At 34.9% G+C, this 20,864-nt stretch overlaps 1 protein-coding gene across 3 annotated transcripts in view; it reads left to right on the plus strand.

The window, feature by feature from the left end:
- Positions 1 to 20,291, plus strand: part of LUZP2 (leucine zipper protein 2) — a 584,575-nt gene extending 564,284 nt beyond the window's left edge. For all 3 annotated transcript variants that reach the window (XM_074401251.1, XM_010330380.3, XM_074401250.1), the window contains one exon: positions 289 to 20,291. In XM_074401251.1, coding sequence (XP_074257352.1) covers positions 289 to 387 — 99 coding nt within the window. In that variant the 3' untranslated portion in view covers positions 388 to 20,291. The remainder of the gene's footprint in view (positions 1 to 288) is intronic.
- The last annotated feature ends 573 nt before the right edge of the window (positions 20,292 to 20,864 follow it).

A 20,864-nucleotide genomic window follows, 5' to 3' on the forward strand; every position in this document is an offset into this window, starting at 1 on the left:
TAAGGTACTCAAACTTTGAATTAGATTAATCAGAATTGAATGGTTTGGGCAAAGTTTTTTCAAAATAGTTTTTGAAATAACCTGCCATTTTTGAGGCAAAATATTTTTATGTACTTTCATGAAATATAATTAACATCTTTACATTTGTTTCATGTCTGTTTAGTGTTCATTTTCTCTAAGATACTTATTGAGATCTATGAATTTTCATTCTTATTCTGTTAGGCTTTTCAATTTTTACCTTAAAATGTATTTATTTTGATTCTTTAACAGTCTTTTCTGTATTAACAGAAATTGCAAATGCCTCCTTGTTCTGAATGTGAGGTGAAAAAAGAAAAACAATTGACCAGCTTTGAAGGGATGGCAGCGAGAGAAGAAAAAATACTGTAAATACTAAGAAACTGTGTTAAAAATGTCCATTTGCTATTGTCTTCATACTCTTTTTAGACCACGAGCTTGATGGAAATACTAAGTTTCTAAAGCATGCAACTTTTTCAGAATTTTATGTAACTTTATATAGTAGTCTATAAGTTTTCAAAGATTCCAGACCAATTATGATCCTTAAGCAATAACCTAACTGAAATTAATATCCACAGTCATAAATATTTTGTCATCAGTAAATTGCTCCATATAAATTGGTCTGTTTTAAACTCAAATGCTATCTAACATGTAATTCTTCAGGTTCATTTGGATATCTAGTACTTCTATGATGTAGCTGTCAAAATCAGCTGGAGGATAATAAAATATTGTGGGTTCTCAGTATTCTTAGAATCCAAATTACAACCATATCGTTAAGGGTTTGGTCCACATGAACCAACTGAAGTCATTTTCTTCAAGGTTAGAATTTGTGCCAACCTAAATACATTGTTTATTTGATGATGTTTATTGCTATCGGTATTGGTATTGTTTTGAACTAATAATAATTATTTGTCTAAATAATGCTAAGACAATTCTGTCAAGAATTTTGTCAGCTTTCAGAATTCATTAAGTATGTTTGGCATCATATAGACAAAATATTTGGATGGCTAACTAAATTTCTGATATATTTATATATTTTGGCATTCTGTAGACACATCTCCTATGTGTGTCTACTGGAATTACTCCAAGTTAATAACCAAGTTGTCTGAACTACTTGGCAGGATTTTTGGTATGAAGTTGGGTAACAGAATATGGAATGAAGAGTGGGTTCTAAAATACAAACATGTAAGCAGGTAATATATATTTCAAAACAGGGATTTGATGAAAGTAAAATAGCCATGTTCATTCAATGAACCCAGATGAGTATTTTTTGAAAACCAATGCGTTATTAAAACAAATCAATGGCAGTGTTAATCTTTAAAAGTTCTCTCTTTCTATAGGAACATCATTACTCAAATAAATGTATTCATGAATAATTGAAACATAGCTCACAAGCAAGAGGAAATGACTACTTGAATAATTATCTGATTCACATATTTGATAGGGCATTCAAAGTTAAAAACTCAGGTTGTCTGCACAGAAAAGTCACTTCTGCTGTTTAGACCCTTTTTACAACTGTGGAAAGCACATGAAACCACTAGATTTACAGAATGGATCTGTCAAGCCACATATATACATTTGGAGCAGTGTATCCTAGAAGATAGTTAATAAAAATATCAATAGATGAACTTAAATTCTGAGACATAATAGTATATTTAAAGAAATTTAAGGATTTGATCAAAATAGCATATTTAAAGAAATTTAAGGATTTGAAGAATTGGAGAATATAATTAACTGTAAAAGTAATATTATAATATAGTCATGCAGCAATTCTACTTTCAGAATAATTCAGTGTCATTTATTAGCACAGACAAATCCCTACCACAGTGGCTCGACTTAGCAATTTTTTGACTATTCTGTGAAAACTTCGTATCTCTACACACTTTGAATTTTGTTATTTTTTGGCGGGCTAGTGATATGTGGTACATGAAATATTTAACACTTCATTATAAAATAGGGTTTGTGTTAAATGGTTTGCCCAACTGTAGGATGAGGTATATGTTTTGAGCACATTTAAGCAGGTTTAAAGTAAGCTAGGCTATGATGTTCCATGGTTAGGTCTCTTAAATGCATTTTGGACTTACAGTGTTTTCAACTTTTGATTTATTTATCTGTATGTAACCTATTGTAAGTCAAGGGGCATCTATATTTTTCATAAAACAAGCTACCCAAGGAAAAGATAATTAGCTTTATGGGTGATCCCTAGAGTTTTCAGAAGTGATCAGGATGAAATAAAAAATCAAGGTCTGAGGTTTCTGTTGACTCCTTCACATGTTTAAAAATAATCTAATTATACAAACTGGAATACTACTCTTCTCCCAAGTCCTGTTCCTTTTAATTTTTCCACTGTACTCAGGGGCCTTAACCATCTCCATAGGTTCATGAAAGGGTAGCAGATCATTTAGTTTTAATTTAGGTTCAGTCTCCCACCTCTACCCTGGGGCACAAATTCCCTCCAAGGCCCTATGGATCCTATGGAAAGTTATTCACCTTGTCATCTTAGCACAGCATGTTTTGAAGCATGTTTGGATTGAGAAGAAAAAAAAAAAGGAGAATCAGGCCGTTATTTTCTAAAATTGTTTTGAGAGATAACATGTTGAAAGGTGAGAGCTCAGTTTGATACTAATCAAGTGTTCATCAAGCTTCATTTTTGTTTATGTTCTCTGTGTTCCAAATTCCTATTCTTGTCTGTGACAAGAAAAAGCATATACTCAATATGCTTTTATTAATTCCTGGCTTGATCAAGTGGGCTTTGGATCCATATAATGTGTATTTTTCCAGCAAGGTTTACTGTGTTATATTCATTGCATCATTTGTTGTTGTTGTTTTTAAAGAGACTTGTAGCAGGAAATCTTTAAATATATTTTTAAGAGTTCCTTTTAATAGCTAAGTATGAGACTCTTTTTTAGTATGTTCTATGACTGTACCTTAATGAACACATTTTATTTCTCTCAGTTTTTCAATTGCTTTAAGATAGAACCAGGTAAGTTTAAAATGTTTCTCTTACATTTGTGAATTTGTCTATGAGAGAGGGGCCATTTCTTATATCTTTAAATTAACAGCTATATAAACAGATGTTGTTTTAAAAAAATTAACACTTAAATCCCAATTATCCTCATATGGAATAAAATATCAACCTAAATGTTGACTATAGATAGTATAATTCTATTATGTATCTGTAATGATGAGCAGTGAGATTACTTACATTTTGAAAAATATGAATGCAGAAAAAGCATATTTTCTAATGCAATAACTTGTTTCAATAGAGGTACAACCAGAAGTAAGAACAGTTGTATTTCTTTCTAGTTATTTTAAAATACTAATCAATGCTACGTGTTTGATGTATTTGTTTCTAAGTTAGAAATTTGTTTTGACTTTGTGTTTTCTTTTATGTGCATTAACTATGTAAACTGAACCTGTTCCTAAAATGCATTAAGCTTAAATGAATGCTGTGTCTATCTAATGCCAAAATGCTCAGAAGAAAAGTGAATAATTCAGTCACTCATCTGGATGTGGTTTTCTATGTAATGTCAAAGATCTGAATATCGAAAATACTAGATTGCTAACTTTTTTCATTCTGTATTCAGCTGTTTAGCATCATAGTGCTGATTCAGATACACGTTTCATAAAATATCCTCAATTACAAGTCTAAGACAGTTATATGTAAAGGAAACATTTACTATTTTAGATGCACATTGTGGATAACTGAACTAAAACAATATTTGTGAACTTTGCTATAATAAAATCTTTTATTTTTATAGATCAGGTATTGTAATTAGCACTAGTCACAGTGGAGACTGAAATAATTATTGACAACATAGAGTAGGTTGAATTGGCCAGACCTACAGAGTGATGAAAACGTATACTGTGTACTTAGGAGACGTTTTCTTAGTTATGTGTATAATCCTAAATTTCCCCAAACTATGTGTTCATTTGGATTGTGTTATTATTAACAGTTGAATGATGAAGAATAAAAGATGCTGAAAGATGGCCTATTTAGTTCAATAAAGATTGTTATAAGACTACAATGTATATTATCTTACATAAATTAATTGAAAGTATATATGAATGGTACTTGCTTCTATATATCAGCATCTAAGAACTCTTCTTAAATAACATCCTGAAAGTTTCTTTAATCTTTCTTTGCCAATGCCCCCAAAATATTTTATTTAGCATGTGTTTTCTTTAAAAAAAAAATAGAGTTCCATGGTGTCAGGGATTTTGTCTTTTTTTAATTCAATTTTTATTTTTAATTTATGAATAATTATTGTGATGTGTAATAGGTACAATGTGAGGTATCTCTATATATGCACGCACATGTAGTAGAATGATTACATCAAACTAATTAACAAATCCATCACCTCACAAATTAATCTCAAGTGCTTAGAGCTAGCTGCCTCATAGAAAATGCTCAAATATTTGTTGAATAAATTAATTTAGATGCTGAAGCAGCAAGAGAACCAGCAGGAGAGCAGCAAGGGAGCATGTATTGGCATGAGAATAGAGAACTGTAAGAACCAAAAATAAGCATTTATTTTGTTTGTTGTGTTGTTTTGTTCTTATACTATCTATTTTTTAATCTTTTTTTTTTTTCTAAAAGCTTTATCTGTAGGTCTGCGGCTTGGATTTTCTAAGCAGAGTAGATGAGGCACTCCTGGGTAAATTTTGAAATGCAGATTAATGCAACAGATATATTTCATGTGGACTATATGAGTCTTTAATGGATATCCACGTCTGACACACATTTGGACATGAACAGGTCTCTTAACTTCCTTTAACATTCATTTCCTAATCTACTGGGTCTTAAGCAGTTAGTGAAAACAAAGATTTTCCTCTACATTCTGCAGAGACCTAGCCCTTTAGTAGAAATAACGCTGGGGCTGCCGTGAGGGAAATGAATATCAAGAGGCTAGGATTCTGGATTTCTATAATCCCTTCGTCTTCAACTGGAGTATTTATTATTTTATATAATGTGTAGGGCACGTTGGGAGCCGATGTAAGGCTAAGTGCCCCACAGGGTTGTGGGGTGAGCCTTATGCTGTGCTGAGGTGCAGAATCCGAGAAATAAAGAGACAGGACACAGAAATACAAAGAAAACGCAGCTGGGCTCAGGGGGCCACGCCACCTGTAAGCGGAGTCAGGCGAGGCTGGCTGGCGAGGCAGCGAAGCCCTGAATGTCCAGAAGCGTGAGTATTTATTGTGTGTCGGTTAGAGGGCAGGGCAGTGAGTGAAATCATCTTTAAGGATAGTGATAGGGTCATGAGCAATAAAACATAGGGTCCATCCCCATTAGGTCACCTAGGCCAGGAGATGGACAGCGCGCAGCAAGGGGCCTGTTCCCACGAAGGCGAGGGCCCGGTTCCTACAAAGGCAAGGGCCAGGTACAGTAAGGGGGTGTAGTGTGCGATACATCTATCTATGGGAAACTACTTCTAAGAAGATTTATCGGAGGATGCTTAAATCACATAGCAGTGACAGAGCTGTCAAGGTTACTGCCATCTTCTGGCAGCTTCCAATGGCTTCTATGGGAAGATGCTTTTCAAGCAGCACAGCAGCAAGAGCTGATAAAGTTCACAGTCACCAAGGTGGATTGCCCTTCTGAGGGCAGCCTTCCACAAGAACTGGAGCAAGGTCTTACAACTCCTTTATCAGGAGGAGTGGCTCTCACCCCAAGCCTGCCATATGGCGGGTATCTTTACAATACTGAACGCTGCCACCTGGGCCATGGATTCTTGTCTTGGTATAACTGTCTTCCCTTAAACCATGCTCTGCACTGTGTCTGCTCTAGGCATTCCTCCAATTATAAGCTGCTTATTCCTTAATTCATTCTCTGTACTGTGTCCACTCTAGGCATTCCTCCAATTATGAACTAAGGTAATTATAGGTATATATGTAAGGAAATATTCTTTAGGCACTCATACTATCAACTATTATATGATTATATATAGAGGATTATATAAAGGGAGTCTTCAAGCCCTATTTCTATAAACTAATATATGATTATGTAAAGGATTATATAAAAAGAAATAGCTGAGTAGTAACACTATAAAGTGAGATATTCCTCAAACCCTAACTGTGCCAGGGCTCTGCTTAGCTCTCATTCCTCGGTGCCTATATGGGGGGTTACCCACAATAATGGATTTGTTGGGCGTATATAATCTGCATATACTTTTATTGGAGAAAGGTAGTCCAAGTCTAAAGTGATTTGAAAGTCACAGATCGGCCAGGAGCGGTGGCTCACGCCTGTAATCCCAACACTCTGGGAAGCCGAAGCGGGTGATCACAAGGTCAAGAGATCGACACCATCCTGGCCATGGTGAAATCCTGTCTCTACTAAAAATATAAAAAAAATTAGCCAGGTGTGGTGGCACGTGCCTGTGGTCCCAGCTACTCCAGAGGTTGAGGTGGAAGAATCGCTTTAACCCAGGAAGTGGAGGTTGCAGCGAGCCGAGATTGCGCAACTGCACTCCAGCCTGGCGACAGAGCAAGACTCCGTCTCACAAAAAAAAAGAAAAAAAAAGTCACAATCAAGAGGATTTCTAGGATTCCCTTCTTCCAGTTTGCTCACTCAGTCAGCCATTCAATCATTCAATATTCTCTGAGGTTTGATATGTGCCTGCCATTCTGCTTGTTACTGAGTATCCATATGTAAGCACAAGTAATAATTATGAACACTAACATGTTTCAGTTACAACATTCACTTCGGTGATTTTTAAAAATGTATTATTCTCAGGATTCTTTGAAATCGGTATTAGAGTTATCGTTATTTCACAGTTGAGGAAATTGGGATAGAGAAGTAGCAATTAAATTACCCCAAATCACACAGCAAGTAAGAGGAAAAGGTGAGATATGGACCTGGAAATGAGTTACTGGAATCCATGTTTAACAACTTCAACATACAGCTTCTCCTGCAAAGGCCCAGACCCTGCCCTGATGGAACTTAAGATTTTTTTTAAAAAAGAGACAACAATTAATGAAGGAAGCACACAGATAAATGCATTACTGCAATATATACAAATGTGGGTTCTCTTTATAGCAGGGTGGAGACAGGAGTATCTGAATGTCTTAGCTGTGCATAAGCTTGATGGAGAAAATGATATTTAGCTAAGATTAATAAAAATATGATATTTGTATGGATGATCAAACCTTCAAAAAGGAAATTTTCTGGCATTAGATACTAGCTAACAATATTTGAAAGTGCAAACTGAATTTGCATACCTAGATATTTGTTATTCAGTGCTGTGCAAAAAATGAAAGCATCATATGGGAGAATCATTGCTTCCTATTTCCTGTAAGCTATGATATCTGGCTCTGTTATGTATAAATGATCCTGAAATGTAGGATTCTTCCACATATCTTAATTTATAGGGCTTAAATTTGTAGCATTCTCTCTCCTTCTCCTTGAACACCCTTGCATTTAATATTAAAATCAAATTTTAATTAATATTAAAATTATCGATTCAAGTTGCCTGTGGAGAGGTTAGAGCATTTCCATCATGTCAATGTGGTGTGGATGCATTTCCCTTTTCTGCCTTTCTTAGCACTCCCCAACTCTTAAATTCTTAATTCTTTCAAGAACACCATTCCCTTCATGGCTTGTAGATATTGTAGCATCTTGGGGAAAACACAGAATATATTTGTTCACAGAAAATCCAGGATGATTTGAAGCTCCTGGAAGGAGCGGAGGACCTCTGTACCTGGTTAACTGCTGAGTAAGCATGGTTTCCTGGGCCACATTCTATCAAGGATGAGAACAAGAGAAGGCATCCTGTAGTGGATCATGAGTAAAATGTGATGCTGACACTCTGCATATACAAACCACTAAGAATGAGAGTCTGGGTGATTTTGAAAAAGTGTAGTTGAAGCAGTAACAATATGGATAAGGGGTTGGGGGTTGGGGGACAAATAATGAAGAAGAAATTGTAAATACATCCTTTTAATCCCTGAAACAGATCTTGCCGAAGTAGACGGGTCATAAATAAAAATGAATTATTTACTAAATGTGTTTCCAGCCATTTATTAGGCATTGACCGTGGAGGTACTTTAATGAATATTAGCCCAATTAATATCTACATGTTTGAAAAAGTGTGAGATAGATGATAAATGTTCTTCAAATCAGCAGACCTTGAGATCAGCTAGGTGTGCCCAAAAAAGTAAATGATTATTAAGTTGACATAATTAATTCTAGTACCCTTGAAAGAGAATACACCTTCTCATGTTTTATTCTCCTTAGAGGAAAAACAGCCTATTTTTAAGTATTCAACTAAATATGAGTAAGGGAATAGGAAGCTGGCTGAGGTTTGAGGCAGTATAAACCTTGAAATACCCTCATTTTTTCCACAATGAAAACATCGACAGATTGTTTTTTTAAATGAGGAATTAGGGATCTTTCTCTACAACATTAAACAACAGTCTATCATTTCCTCTTTCATTATCACTTCATTTAGGGAGTTTGAAAGGCTTTTTGGTATTGGAGTCTCCAAATAAGTTTCAGATATTTCTGTGATGTATTTGTTTTACCCATTGACATGGCATCTATTAACTGAAACCTAATATTTTTTCATGTATTTTCCTATGCACATATATGTGCCTTGTATGTACTTATGCATATTCTTATTTGCATATGCCTATTGTAGGCATTATTATAGGGATTTCATAAACACTTGTGCTCTCTGGCATCTGTGCACATTCTAATTTGTGGATGGGTTAATTTTGTATATGGATAACCTCATATGTTCACATATCTCCACGATGTTCTGTACATTATAAACTTGGACTTTATTTTAATTAATCCAAATTTCATAATGTTCATCAATATTCATCAAAACATACATATATTGTAAATATATGACACATATATCAGTTGAATACCTTTTTATGCCCTGATTCCATTTACATGTTTTATAGTATTGTAACATAAGACTTCTAAGAGCATAGTAGGTAACCATGTATTTATAGTTAAGTGAGAGTCCAAAGCTGTTGCAATGAGCACACTGTGCTAATTCAGACTGTGCAAATGAACACACCAATTTAGCATACCAATTCAGTTATTTGATAGGATAGCCATCCTCATTTCTCAAGTACACAGGCTTGGCTCATGTACCTCTTTATGTTTTCTCATTCATCTACACTTAGACCTAGACTTGGGAGTTATATTTGGAGTTATTTGCTGGATGCACTGAACCAGGGATTCCTTTTGACATGGTTCTGCATGCATGGAACCTCAAATGGATTTTGTAGATTATCCTCATTGTTACCAAAACACATTTGATTTGAGGAAAATGTGGCAAGTATTTACACTAGATAATATCCACTGCGACTGTACTGGAACAAAGGTACTGTGTTAGAGAAAGAAGAATGTAATAAGGTCCAGGAAAGGGAGGTATTTTATTTATCTTAATTGATAAGGAAAGAATGTTCTAGTGACAGGCATTTGCTGTAGAAGTTTCTAAGCATAGCTTACTCTGAAATCAATACACTTTTGAAAGTCAGTGTCTGTTTCTGAGGAAACACATTGCTAAGATTTTGTCTTATTTTCTTTCTAAAAGATAAAAGGATGTTACTTTGCTCTCTGTGTTTTTATTTGAAATTTGGATTAATTAAAATAAAGTCCAAGTTTATAATGTACAGAATAAAATACTAATTAATCCATGGTGCAACTGTCAAGGCTAATGAGCTTTTACTTAAGATGTGATATGCTTTACGTAATTTTATTTTCCTAGATAAACTGAAGATACGTATGTCTGATTGACTCGAATTATATAGTTTCTGTCAACTCCAATTTTACCAGATGACCTGGTACATAATTATTATTTTCCAACACACCATAAGATTTCATATTTCCTACTGTTCCCTGAAATATGAGTAAACAATGCAAATTCACAAGTTATCGTTTCTAAAGGCTGATATACATACTTTACTTAGGCTAAAGGCTAGAGTTGACATTGTAGACTTTTAAATGAAATACTCAGAAGATTTCCTGAACCCAGGTCTAAATTTTGTTTCTTGAAATACACGATTTTAGACCATATTTTTCTAAAGGTTACTTCACTGCATACATATGACTGAACCTTTAGGACTGTACACATAACTGCCCATAGAAGTGTTAAAATATGTTTATAAGCAAATGCTTTGGAGGTAGACAGCTAGCATTACATATTTTAATCAGCTTTTTATGTTTGTGTTCTCAACTAGCTACTCTCTGTGTGTTTCAGCACATCCATCAGTAAATTAGGAATATAAGATATCATACCTCGAGATAATATTTTATTTGAATATTGAAAGAGATTATGTAAATAATATACACAGTAAACATTTAATAAATGATAATTATTCTGTTTTAAGGATATTTATACATATAAAAATGCATTTACAAATGCCTAATATAAAATTATTATGCATTTGGAATTGGACACATGTTCAATCTGTGTGTATGTGTGTGTGTGTGTGTGTGTGTGTGTCTACATGCAGTAAGCAGGAGATATGAAGTATCTTATTTCCAAAGAACCTATATTAATTTTTATTATCCAAAAAAAAGACTGGAGTTATCTAAATACTTGTATATTGAACTCATATTTCTGAAGATTAATGATCTAAGATATGATGATCATCCTTCTAAAAGCCCTGAGTAGTAGCATGAAGTGAGTCTCTATTTATGTACTCAATATTGTCACACTTTTTTTCTCCTGAAAACATCTAATTTTTCTTTCCAGTTGTGAGTCACAAATACTAAGAAGGTAGAATTCTGTTTATTTCTTTCCCAAGATTTCATATGAATGTTTTCATTTCCTTTACCTTCTGACATAAATTATTTTCTAGATTTTGTTTTTTTATCTAATCTTAAGTGACAACTAATAACATCTGTGGAAAAATAAGAAATTCTTATTTGCAGTGATAATAATTTTGATAAGATGTATAGGCTATAATCTAAAATGATTTGCAACAATTCATTCTAGAAATTGAGTACATATTGAAATAAAAAAAGTTAAAAGATCCAATGATATTTTTATTGAATAGAAAAGAACTGTTTTCCAAATTGTTTTTTGCTTTCCAAGTTTTAAACATGCATTCGTCTAGTACTAATTTTACAGAGACCTTTAAAACATGAATAAAACAATCAAAACCAAGCCTCATTTCAGACTTTAGGGTGGAAATAATTTTACATACATTCATTACTATTTGAAATTAGATTTTGATTCTCAATAGGGAAATAGACACATCAACTTTCCTTTTCAATCTTTCTTCATCCCTACTTCAAAGCCTAGTGGACTTCTTTATGCCCTTCCTCTTTCCCATTTTACCTTTTATTAAGAAAAGTGTGTGAAAAGACTCCTTCCTGATGTGCCCTGAAATTCTTTTTGAGACTGTAATTGAGATAAGGTCTTTGTGGAACTGAAAGGCCCTAGGAAGTTTGAGATTTATATAACCAATATACTCTTTAAACACAAAGTTTTACATTTTTGAACTTCCCTAAAAGTCTGCTCAATTGTCATTCTGTGTCACCTTTGCCTGTAGTCTATTCACCACAGTGTCCATACTGATTCTTACCAAAAAAAAAAAAAAAAAAAAAAAAAGTTATGTCATGACAATCCACTCTTAAAATTATCACATGGTTTCTAATCTCACTGAGAACTTATACTTAAAAAAAGTGAAATCTTCATCATGGCCTACCAGGCTCTACTGCATTTGGCCTTCCTCTCCTGGCCTCATTTCCCACCACTCCCCCAGTGTTTTGTTTTTCTCCGATTACACTGGCCTTCTTGATGTACCTTACATTTGCTGGAAAGCTCTTATTTCAGGGTCTTAGTACTTAGTCTCTGACTGGGATACTTTTTCTTTAAGTATTTATGCAGCTTACTCTTCTCTGTTCTCTACTCAAATGTCACTGCATCAGAAGGATTATCCTTGATTGCTCTACCTAAAGTGGTACCATTATCCCCACCCCTCTACTCTTGGTTTGTTTAAAATGACTTTGTGGCATTATCCCCACCACATTATCTAAGCACACACACACACACATATCAAATGCCACAAAACACACACACACACACGCGCACACACACACACACACGTGTATGTGTGTGTGTGTGTGTGTGTGTTGTGTTTCCATCAGTCTCCTACTTCTAATATGTAATCTTTTGGAGAGCACGGGCGCTTTGCCTATTTTCTTCATTGCTATATCCCCAGGTGGGCACCTATATCTTAAATAGCTATAGGAAGTCAATAGATATTAGTTTGTAAATAAATGAAACATTTACTTTCTCATGGTTTCAGTGTTTTCCTGTTATAGCAGTGAGAAGAGAATCACTCTAGAAGTTGTGATACACAAAAAGTCTTCAGGCCAGGCCGTGTTTCTACCATGTGGGTGAAAATAAGCCTAGTAGCCTTGGGTAAGTTATTCAGAACTGAAGAGAGGTTATTTGGGATTTATATATTATGGTGGTATGAGACTGGCTCTTTGTCCTTCCCACGTAAATTGCCATGCAATCAATGATAGAGTTATTTACTGAAAGATGGAAACACAGCAACTTTGACTCTCCATCTAGTATAGAAAACGAATAGGTGTAACGTTTTCTAAACAGTTGATAAAAATATTTTAAATAAGGATGGGCAACTTTTAGCAAAATAAATTCATTTTTATAGTAGATCAGATTAAGAATGTAATCACCCCAATACTTTAGGTGATTTATCCAAGACGCATGATACCAGAACTGGTATACAAATTTGGAAGCCAGTGTAGTCTTACTCATCTAGTGTTTAATGTATACTCTGAACCTTATCTTAGCAGGGTTAGTTGACAAAAATAGAGTTCCTGGGCCATGCCCTAGTCACTGAAACAGAATTTCTCGTACTAGATCAAAAGATTCTACTTTTTTATATGACCTAAGATGAACCTACACAAACTTAAGTTTAAAGCATTAAAGTATGCCTGATATATTGCTTATATAAGTACTATTAACATCTATAGCTGTCCAGTTTTACTCTTATGTGAAATCTACCATGTGAGGCAAATTTGCCCTGCCTGTTGCAATGTTTTTCATTATTGTACACATGAGATAATTTTGTGACAGATTTTTCTACAACTCCCAAGTACTGCAACTTTTCATCCTGTAGTGAGGCAAAGTTGCTTTTTTACCCATTTCTGACTACTTCTTATACAGCAATCAGCATGCCAGACCAGAATCTCTTACCAAATTGGCAAGGTAATGGCTTTGTTTTCCCTTTACCAGGATGTATTAATATAATGAACATGGTAATTGATGGTTGATAGTACTAATAATTATTCTAACAAGAATTATGTAATTGGCTGTCATGAAGAATGATGGTAATAGGATCTCCATAATTTTAATGTTCATTAAAAGTGATGACTAAAACCACAATTACTTCTGTACACACCTAATCACCCCTTTTGGAAACTACTGGTTTCTTTATTTTTATGCCATTGCTACATTTTTTGAACTATAATTTTACCTGCCCATCAGGATAAATGGATTTGGAGTTTGATAATGGATTTTAGATGCTGCAGGAATCGTCAGTGTCTTTTAGCAGGAAAACAAACTTGTCTCCACGATCACGAAAAGAGGGTTAAAGGAGCTAGAAACTATAGGAGCTAGAATTTGCCTTCACCATCATCAGAGAAGTGATGGGAAGGAACAAATTTGTTATTATCAATGATTTTAAAAGAGGTTATAAAGTAACAAATTTCAACAAATTTGCTCCCGAGTAGGTCATTAAAGAACCTGATCTTAAACCATATCTCAGACATGTTACAGCACTGGCCTCAGGCCCTTATATGCTTTTGAAGATTAGAGAGTAAAACTGGCCCAATTCAGCGAAGCTGTTATTTTGCATCCCTCAACAAGTAGCAAGAATTCAAACATTTATTTATTTTTGTGTGTGTGAGTAGTCTCTAAGTCAAGATACTAGCTTACATTTTTAATAAGGAGATGGGAACTAAGGGAATGAAATGCAAATCAGAATATTTCACTCTTTATTCTCTATTTCTCCATTACTTACTCTCTAAACTTCTCACCAAGGTTCACAAAGCCATACATGATCTGGTTTCTTGCTCAATAACTGCAATAATTTAGGGACAAGCATTTAAAAGTAAAATCACATCAATTCTGCACAATTTATTTCAGAAAAGAGGAGGAAATACTTCCCAAGTAATTTTATGAGATCATTAGAACACTAATTCCAAAAGTAGATGAAAACAATACAAAAAAGACAACTACAAATACCCCAAATTATTGTAATTGTAACCCCTCAAAAACATGTAAACAAAATGTAACAATATATACAGACAAGAATATACCGTGTTCAAGTGCAGTTTACCACTGATATACAGTGATTAAATATAAGAAAAGCAGCAAATTTAATTTTGTATACTGAAGTCTAAAAAAAGATTGTCAATTGATACATAAAAGGCATTTCACAAAATACAATACCCATTTATGATAAAATTCTCAGCAACTAGGAATACAAGGAAATTATTCTTTTATAGATAAATGTTATCTATAAAATGCTACAACTAACATCATACTTAATAATTAAGAAGTAAATTCTTGAGAGAGATCCAAGATGGCTGATTACTAGCAGCTCAGGATTGTAGCTCCCAGTGAAAGTGCAGAGAACGAGAGAATGCCACACTTTCAGATAAATTTTTGTTGCTCACAGACCAGGAGATTCCCAACGGAGGAGCCCCACGGGTCGCCAGTGCGACTCTTGTGGCCCGCGCCATGGTTTTGCCGTTGCCCTGGCAAGGTGGTTCTTGATGCAGAGGAAACAGGACTGGGTCCCCTTTTGGTCGACATTTGGAGCTCTGGGAAGGTAGAGTCGCCCATTCAGCTGATTGAAAAAGGGACTCAAGAAGGGGAAGCCAGACCAGAGATTCCTGGGCAGAAAAGCACCACAAATCTTAATGCCACTGTTTTGGCCAGTGCAGTGGGTTGCTCAGATTCTGGCACTGGGAATCAACAAGTTGGACATCCACTCAGAAACCTAATTAGAAAGTCAGTAATTACAAAGACAACAGGTGGATAAATTTACAATGATGGGAAGAAACCAGCGTAAAAAGGCTGAGAATACCCAAAATCAGAATGCCTCTCCGTCTACAGGGGATCACAGTTCCTCATCAACAAGGGAACAAGGCCTGATGGAGAACGAGTGCATTCCATTAACAGAGATAGGCTTCAGAATGTGGATAGTAAGACACTTCTGTGAGTTAAAAGAACAGGTTCTAGCCCAATGTAAAGAAACCAAGAACCTTGAAAAACAGTTTGAAGAAATCCTAACGAGAATAGAAAATCTAGAGAGGAATATAAGTGAATTATACAACATGAGAACTCTGCGAGGTATGCGTACGTTTTAACAGTCGAATTCATCAAGCAGAAGAAAGGATAGCAGAGGTCGAAGATCAACTTAATGAAATGAAATGAGATGACAAGATTAGAGAAGAAAGAGTAAAAATGAATGAGCCAAGCCTCCAACAAATATGGAAACTATGTGAAAAGACCTAATTTACGTTTGATAGGTGTACCTGAATGTCATGAAGAGAACAAATCCAAGCTGAAAAATATTCTTCAGGATATTATTCAGGAAAACTTTCCTAACCTAGTAAGGCAGGAAAATGCTCAACTGCAGGTAATACAGAGAACACCACAAAGATATTCCTCAAGTAGAGGAACCCCAAGACACATAATCGTTAGAATCACCAGGGTTGAAATAAAGGAGAAAATTCTAAGGGCAGCCAGAGAGAAAGGGCAGGTTACCCATAAAGGGAAGCCTATCAGACTCACAGCAGATCTCTCAGCAGAAACCCTACAAACTAGAAGAGAGTGGGGGTCAATATTCAGTATCCTCAAAGAAAAGAATTTTCAACCCAGAATCTCATATCCAGCCAAATTCAGCTTCATAAATGAAAGGAAAATAAAATTTTTTGTGAGCAAGCAAGCACTCAGAGATTTCATCACCACCAGGCCTGCTTTGCAAGAGCTTCTGAAAGATGCACTATACACAGAAAGGAACAACCAGTATCAGTCATCCCAAAAACTTACCAAAAGGTAAAGAGTATCTCCATAATGAAGAATCTATATCAACAACTAATGGGCAAAATAGGCAGCTAGCATTAAATGACAATATTAAACTCACAAATATCAATATTAATCCTACATTTAAATGGGTTAAATGCCCCAATCAAAGACACAGACAGGCAAATTGAACAAAAAGTCAATACCCATTGGTTCATTGTATCCAGATCCATCTCATAAGCAAGGACACACAAAGACTCACAACAAAGGGTTGGTGGAAGAGACTTACCAATCAAATGGAGAGCAAAAAAAAAAAAAAAAAAAAAAAAAAAAAAAAAAAAAAAAAAAAAGAAAAGAAAAGAAAAGAAAACAGGAGTTGTAACTTTCGTCTCTGACAAAATAGACTTTAATAGTAACAAAGACTAAAAGAAACAAAGAAGGACATTATATAATGGTAAAAGGATCAATGCAACAACAGGAGTCAACGATCATAAATATATTTGCACCCAATATAGGAACACCCAGATACGTAAGACAAGTTCTTAATGACTTACAAAGAGACTTAGACTCCCGCACAATAATAGCAGGAGACTTTGACACCACATTGTTAATATTCGACAGATCAACGAGATAGAAAATTAACAGGGACATCTATGATTTGAACTCAGACCTGGAACAAGTAAACTCAGTGAATATTTATAGAATTCTTCACCCCAGGTCCACAGAACATACATCTTTCTCAGTATCATATTACACCTATTTTGAAAGTGACCACATAATTGGAAGTAAATCACTCTTCAGCATTTGCATAGCATTTCACAGACTTAAATGAAATATTGCTTGGCTGTTTGTTATTTTCTTCCCTTATTCCCTTCTGTCTCTGCTGTTAAGCACAATTATCGGCATAAAAGAGGTTTTTAATACCTATTTTTAGATTGCATTCCAGCCTAGGCAATAGAGCAAGACTCCTGTTCTCTCTCCCCGAACTGCTGCTAAACACATCAATATAGTTATTCACAGACATTAGGATGTGCAAAAGGAGCAGACCAGTGGGAGGCTCCGTGCTGTATGGCTCCATTTTTATGAAGTTCAAGCCGTCAAAACCAACTTAGGACAAAGTCAGACTAATGGTTATGGAGGGGCATAGTCAGGGAAGCCGCATGTGGGAACCTCCTGGGGGTGGAGATGTGGAGATGTTCTATATTGTCATCTGCAGGGAGGGCACATGAGTGTATAGCTATGCAAAATTTGACTGAGTTGTATATTTAAGATTTGTACACTTTTCTCAACGTATATTATACTTTAATAATAAAAAATAACAAAAAGAAGTGAATTCTTTATTCTAAAATTGGGAACGAGATAAGAATGTCCACACTTAACACTCATTAACATAATGCTGGAAATCTTCACCAAATAAAACAACAACTACTACAAAGTTAAGCAGATTAGAAAGGAAAAAATAATAGTATCTCTATTTACAGATATTATGAGTGTCTATGTAGGGAATTCTAACCAAATGAAACAACAAAAAATCTCCTAATAATAATTGAAAATCAAAAAATACAATGTCAACACAGAAAAAATTAATGTTATTTCCATGTATGTAAATGGAAACAGAATGTTTAAGACAACATTTCCAATGAAACCAAAATAAATAATTGGGCAAAAATCTAAGAAAGTATAGATGAAATTTCTGTTCTGAAAAATGTAATGTCAATGAAAGAAATTAAACGGCATTGAAGTATACAGAAAAACATACTCTGTTCAATTCTAAGTCTCGACATAATGAAAATATGTCTTCTCCAAACTCATCTGTAGATTCATAGTTGTGGCTACCACATTATCCATGACCAAATAAATTAGCTTTTCTCCCTGTTAAAAAACAGGAGGCAGAAAATTTCCTTCCAAAATACAGACGGATACAAACCTAACCTGACTGCATGGCAATGTCAAGCCAGAGCTCACCAGTGCTTACAAAAATGCTATAAACTGATATTAGCTCTCTCTTAGACAACCTAAGGCAAATAGGGTGCAAACAGTATCATAATAATTTATATCTATAAAGTGCGCTGCATTTAGTTAATAATGTATATCTTTGACTCTACATAGGATTTCTCATAACATATGCATTTCAAATTCACAGACCACATCACCTAGGGCAATTAGTGTGGATAAATAACTAGACCACAGATCAATAAAATGAAGTTCTGGGAAGATACTGCCTTATATTCAATAGCTTTGGGTATTCAGAGAACCAAAGATTTTTGGCAACTGTCTAGTGCCTCATATTTGGTAGATCAGCATGAACCAGGCAACTGTATGTCATAGAAGCTCTGTGAGTGAATCTGTGAGAAAGACACTACTCTGTACACACAAGCAAAATAAGGAAAGAGTTTATTTCATGCACTATCAGCAGGCACAAGGAAAAAGAAATGTTAACTCAGCAGCTAATTTCCTAAAGTAATAATACAAAAAATAGCCCCAATGATAATAATGAATAAATAATATAAAATGCTATCTGCATACTTGGCACCATGCAATCATAACATCTCTATGGCAGGGGTGCATTATTTTCCAAATCTTACATATACAGGAAAAAAGGGCACTCTGTACCAGACAATATTTAACATTACCTGAACCTTATTCTTCTGTAAAATGATAGATAAGAAATCCCCCACCGTTGTGTGTTTCAGGAATTAGCTCCCAAATGATGTGTACAACAGGTGGATATACTTTCTCATGACACTCATAAGATTCACAAATGACTCTGCTGTTTTCTTGTGACAAGGCAAAACACAGACCTCTCTCCTTTTGCCTGATCTGACAATTAGAGCCAGCTGAACCAGCTTGAACAGAGCAATAATGTTTTCACTTTAGTGACTGACTGAAATTCCCCCTGTAAATCACTCTTCCTTTAACTTGTACACTCATTTCTATAAAATTATAGGGCCAAACAACCCCAAGAAACACTCTGTTTCAGACATGGGGTCCTCACCTTATGGCAATAGCCATAATAAAGTCAATTCCCTTAGGTTTGTTTGTTTTGTCTCTGACGTACTGTATTAATCTGTTCTAATACTGCTATAAAGAACTACCTGATACTGGGTAATTTATGAATATAAGTGGTTTATTTGACTCACAGTTCCACAGGCTTACAGAAATCATGACTGTAAGGTCTCAGGAAACTTACAATCATGATGGAATGTGAAGGGGAAGCAATTACCTTCTTTATGTGGCAACAGGAGAGACAGTGAACAGGGAATTGCCACACACTTAAACCACCAGATGTCCTCAGAACTCATTCACTATCCTGAGAACAGCAAGGGAGAAACCCACCCCATGTTCCAATCCCCTCCCATCGTCCTCTCCTCCAACCCAACATGAGATTTGGGCAGGGACACAAATCTAAACCATATCACATACCTAATGTTATTTTTTTTTGCTTTGATATGAATTATAATTCTATCTGCAGTTCTGTAGTGTATCTCATTTAAGCCTCAAGTTATTCAAAGTCACAGAAACTGGGTGATCTAGTTTGGCCATGTCCCCAAGAAAATCTCTATCTTGAAAAACCCTCATGGTTTTCTGTTGATAGTGAGTTCTCACAAGATCTGATGGCTTTATAAGGAGTTTCCTCCTTCACTCAGCTTTCATTCTCTCTCCTGCTGCCTTGAGAAGATGGATGTGTTTGCTTCTGCTTCCACAATGATTGTAAATTTCCTGAGCCTTCCCCAGCCCTGTGGAACTGTGAGTCAATTAAAACTCTTTCCTTTATAAATTACCCAGTCTCAGGAATTTCTTCATAGCAGCATGAGAAAAGGATAATACACTGGGTCAAAGAAGCTCTGTAATTGTGGAAAAGTATTTCTCATTTCCAGTAACTGTACAGAATTTTTTTTCCTGAAATATGCCTGAGGAGGTTCCCAAACCTCATCCACCTGTAGATTGGTTCATTTCTCTAAAAGAAAGCTTATTAACTCCAAATCTAACTTATGAATGAAAAGGACCAAGGCCTCTTAATCTTCAGACTTTGAATGATTGGTTAGTTGTCACAGAAACAGTAGATTTGAGTGCTGTGAAGGATTTTATTAGTTGTTTAATTTATCATCAAAATGTATCATTATTATTTATAGGATGTGGTTTAAGAATAATTATAGCCTTTAAATTTGGCCAACTGTCTGAGTAAACATATATTTTGCTTAGCAATACAAATAATAGTATCTGTTTGTTCTGCATGAAGAATTTAGTGTAAAATAAGGAAGACAGAAGTTCATCTCGGTTTGTGACCTAGGATGGACTATTGCTTGTATGTCATGGAAGAGGAATAGGAACATGCTCTGTATGTTTTATAGTTTAATTGTTGTGAACTAGGTTAAAGAAATATCAGTAAAGTACAATTTCATCTCTGTAAGAGAGCAGACACTTTTCACAAGGGTTTCTATTTAACTGGTATAGAATTTAGAATATATTGTAAGTAGTAGTTTGGGCACCTTATGAAATCTTAATGTAACATCTTATTTCTTAAGTATAAAACCCCAGGAATGTGTAGAAGTAATCACACTTTTAATGGCAATGTCTTTAAAAAGTGTATCATTACACCACACAGAATACCAACACATCCTTACTGTATTTTAATACCATATCTTTTAAGATCATAATTATTAATTCAATTTAAAAATATTTTTTCTAATGTTAAATGTAGGCTTCATCAAGGATCACTGGTCCAACACCATTTTTATATTAAACAGGCAGCTAGCTGATGGCTATCTCATAAAGATGCATATGTATCAGAGGTCTAAAGTAGTTAGAATATTGTAAAAT

Source organism: Saimiri boliviensis, chromosome 6 (genome assembly GCF_048565385.1).
Source record: "Saimiri boliviensis isolate mSaiBol1 chromosome 6, mSaiBol1.pri, whole genome shotgun sequence".
NCBI lineage: Eukaryota > Metazoa > Chordata > Mammalia > Primates > Cebidae > Saimiri > Saimiri boliviensis.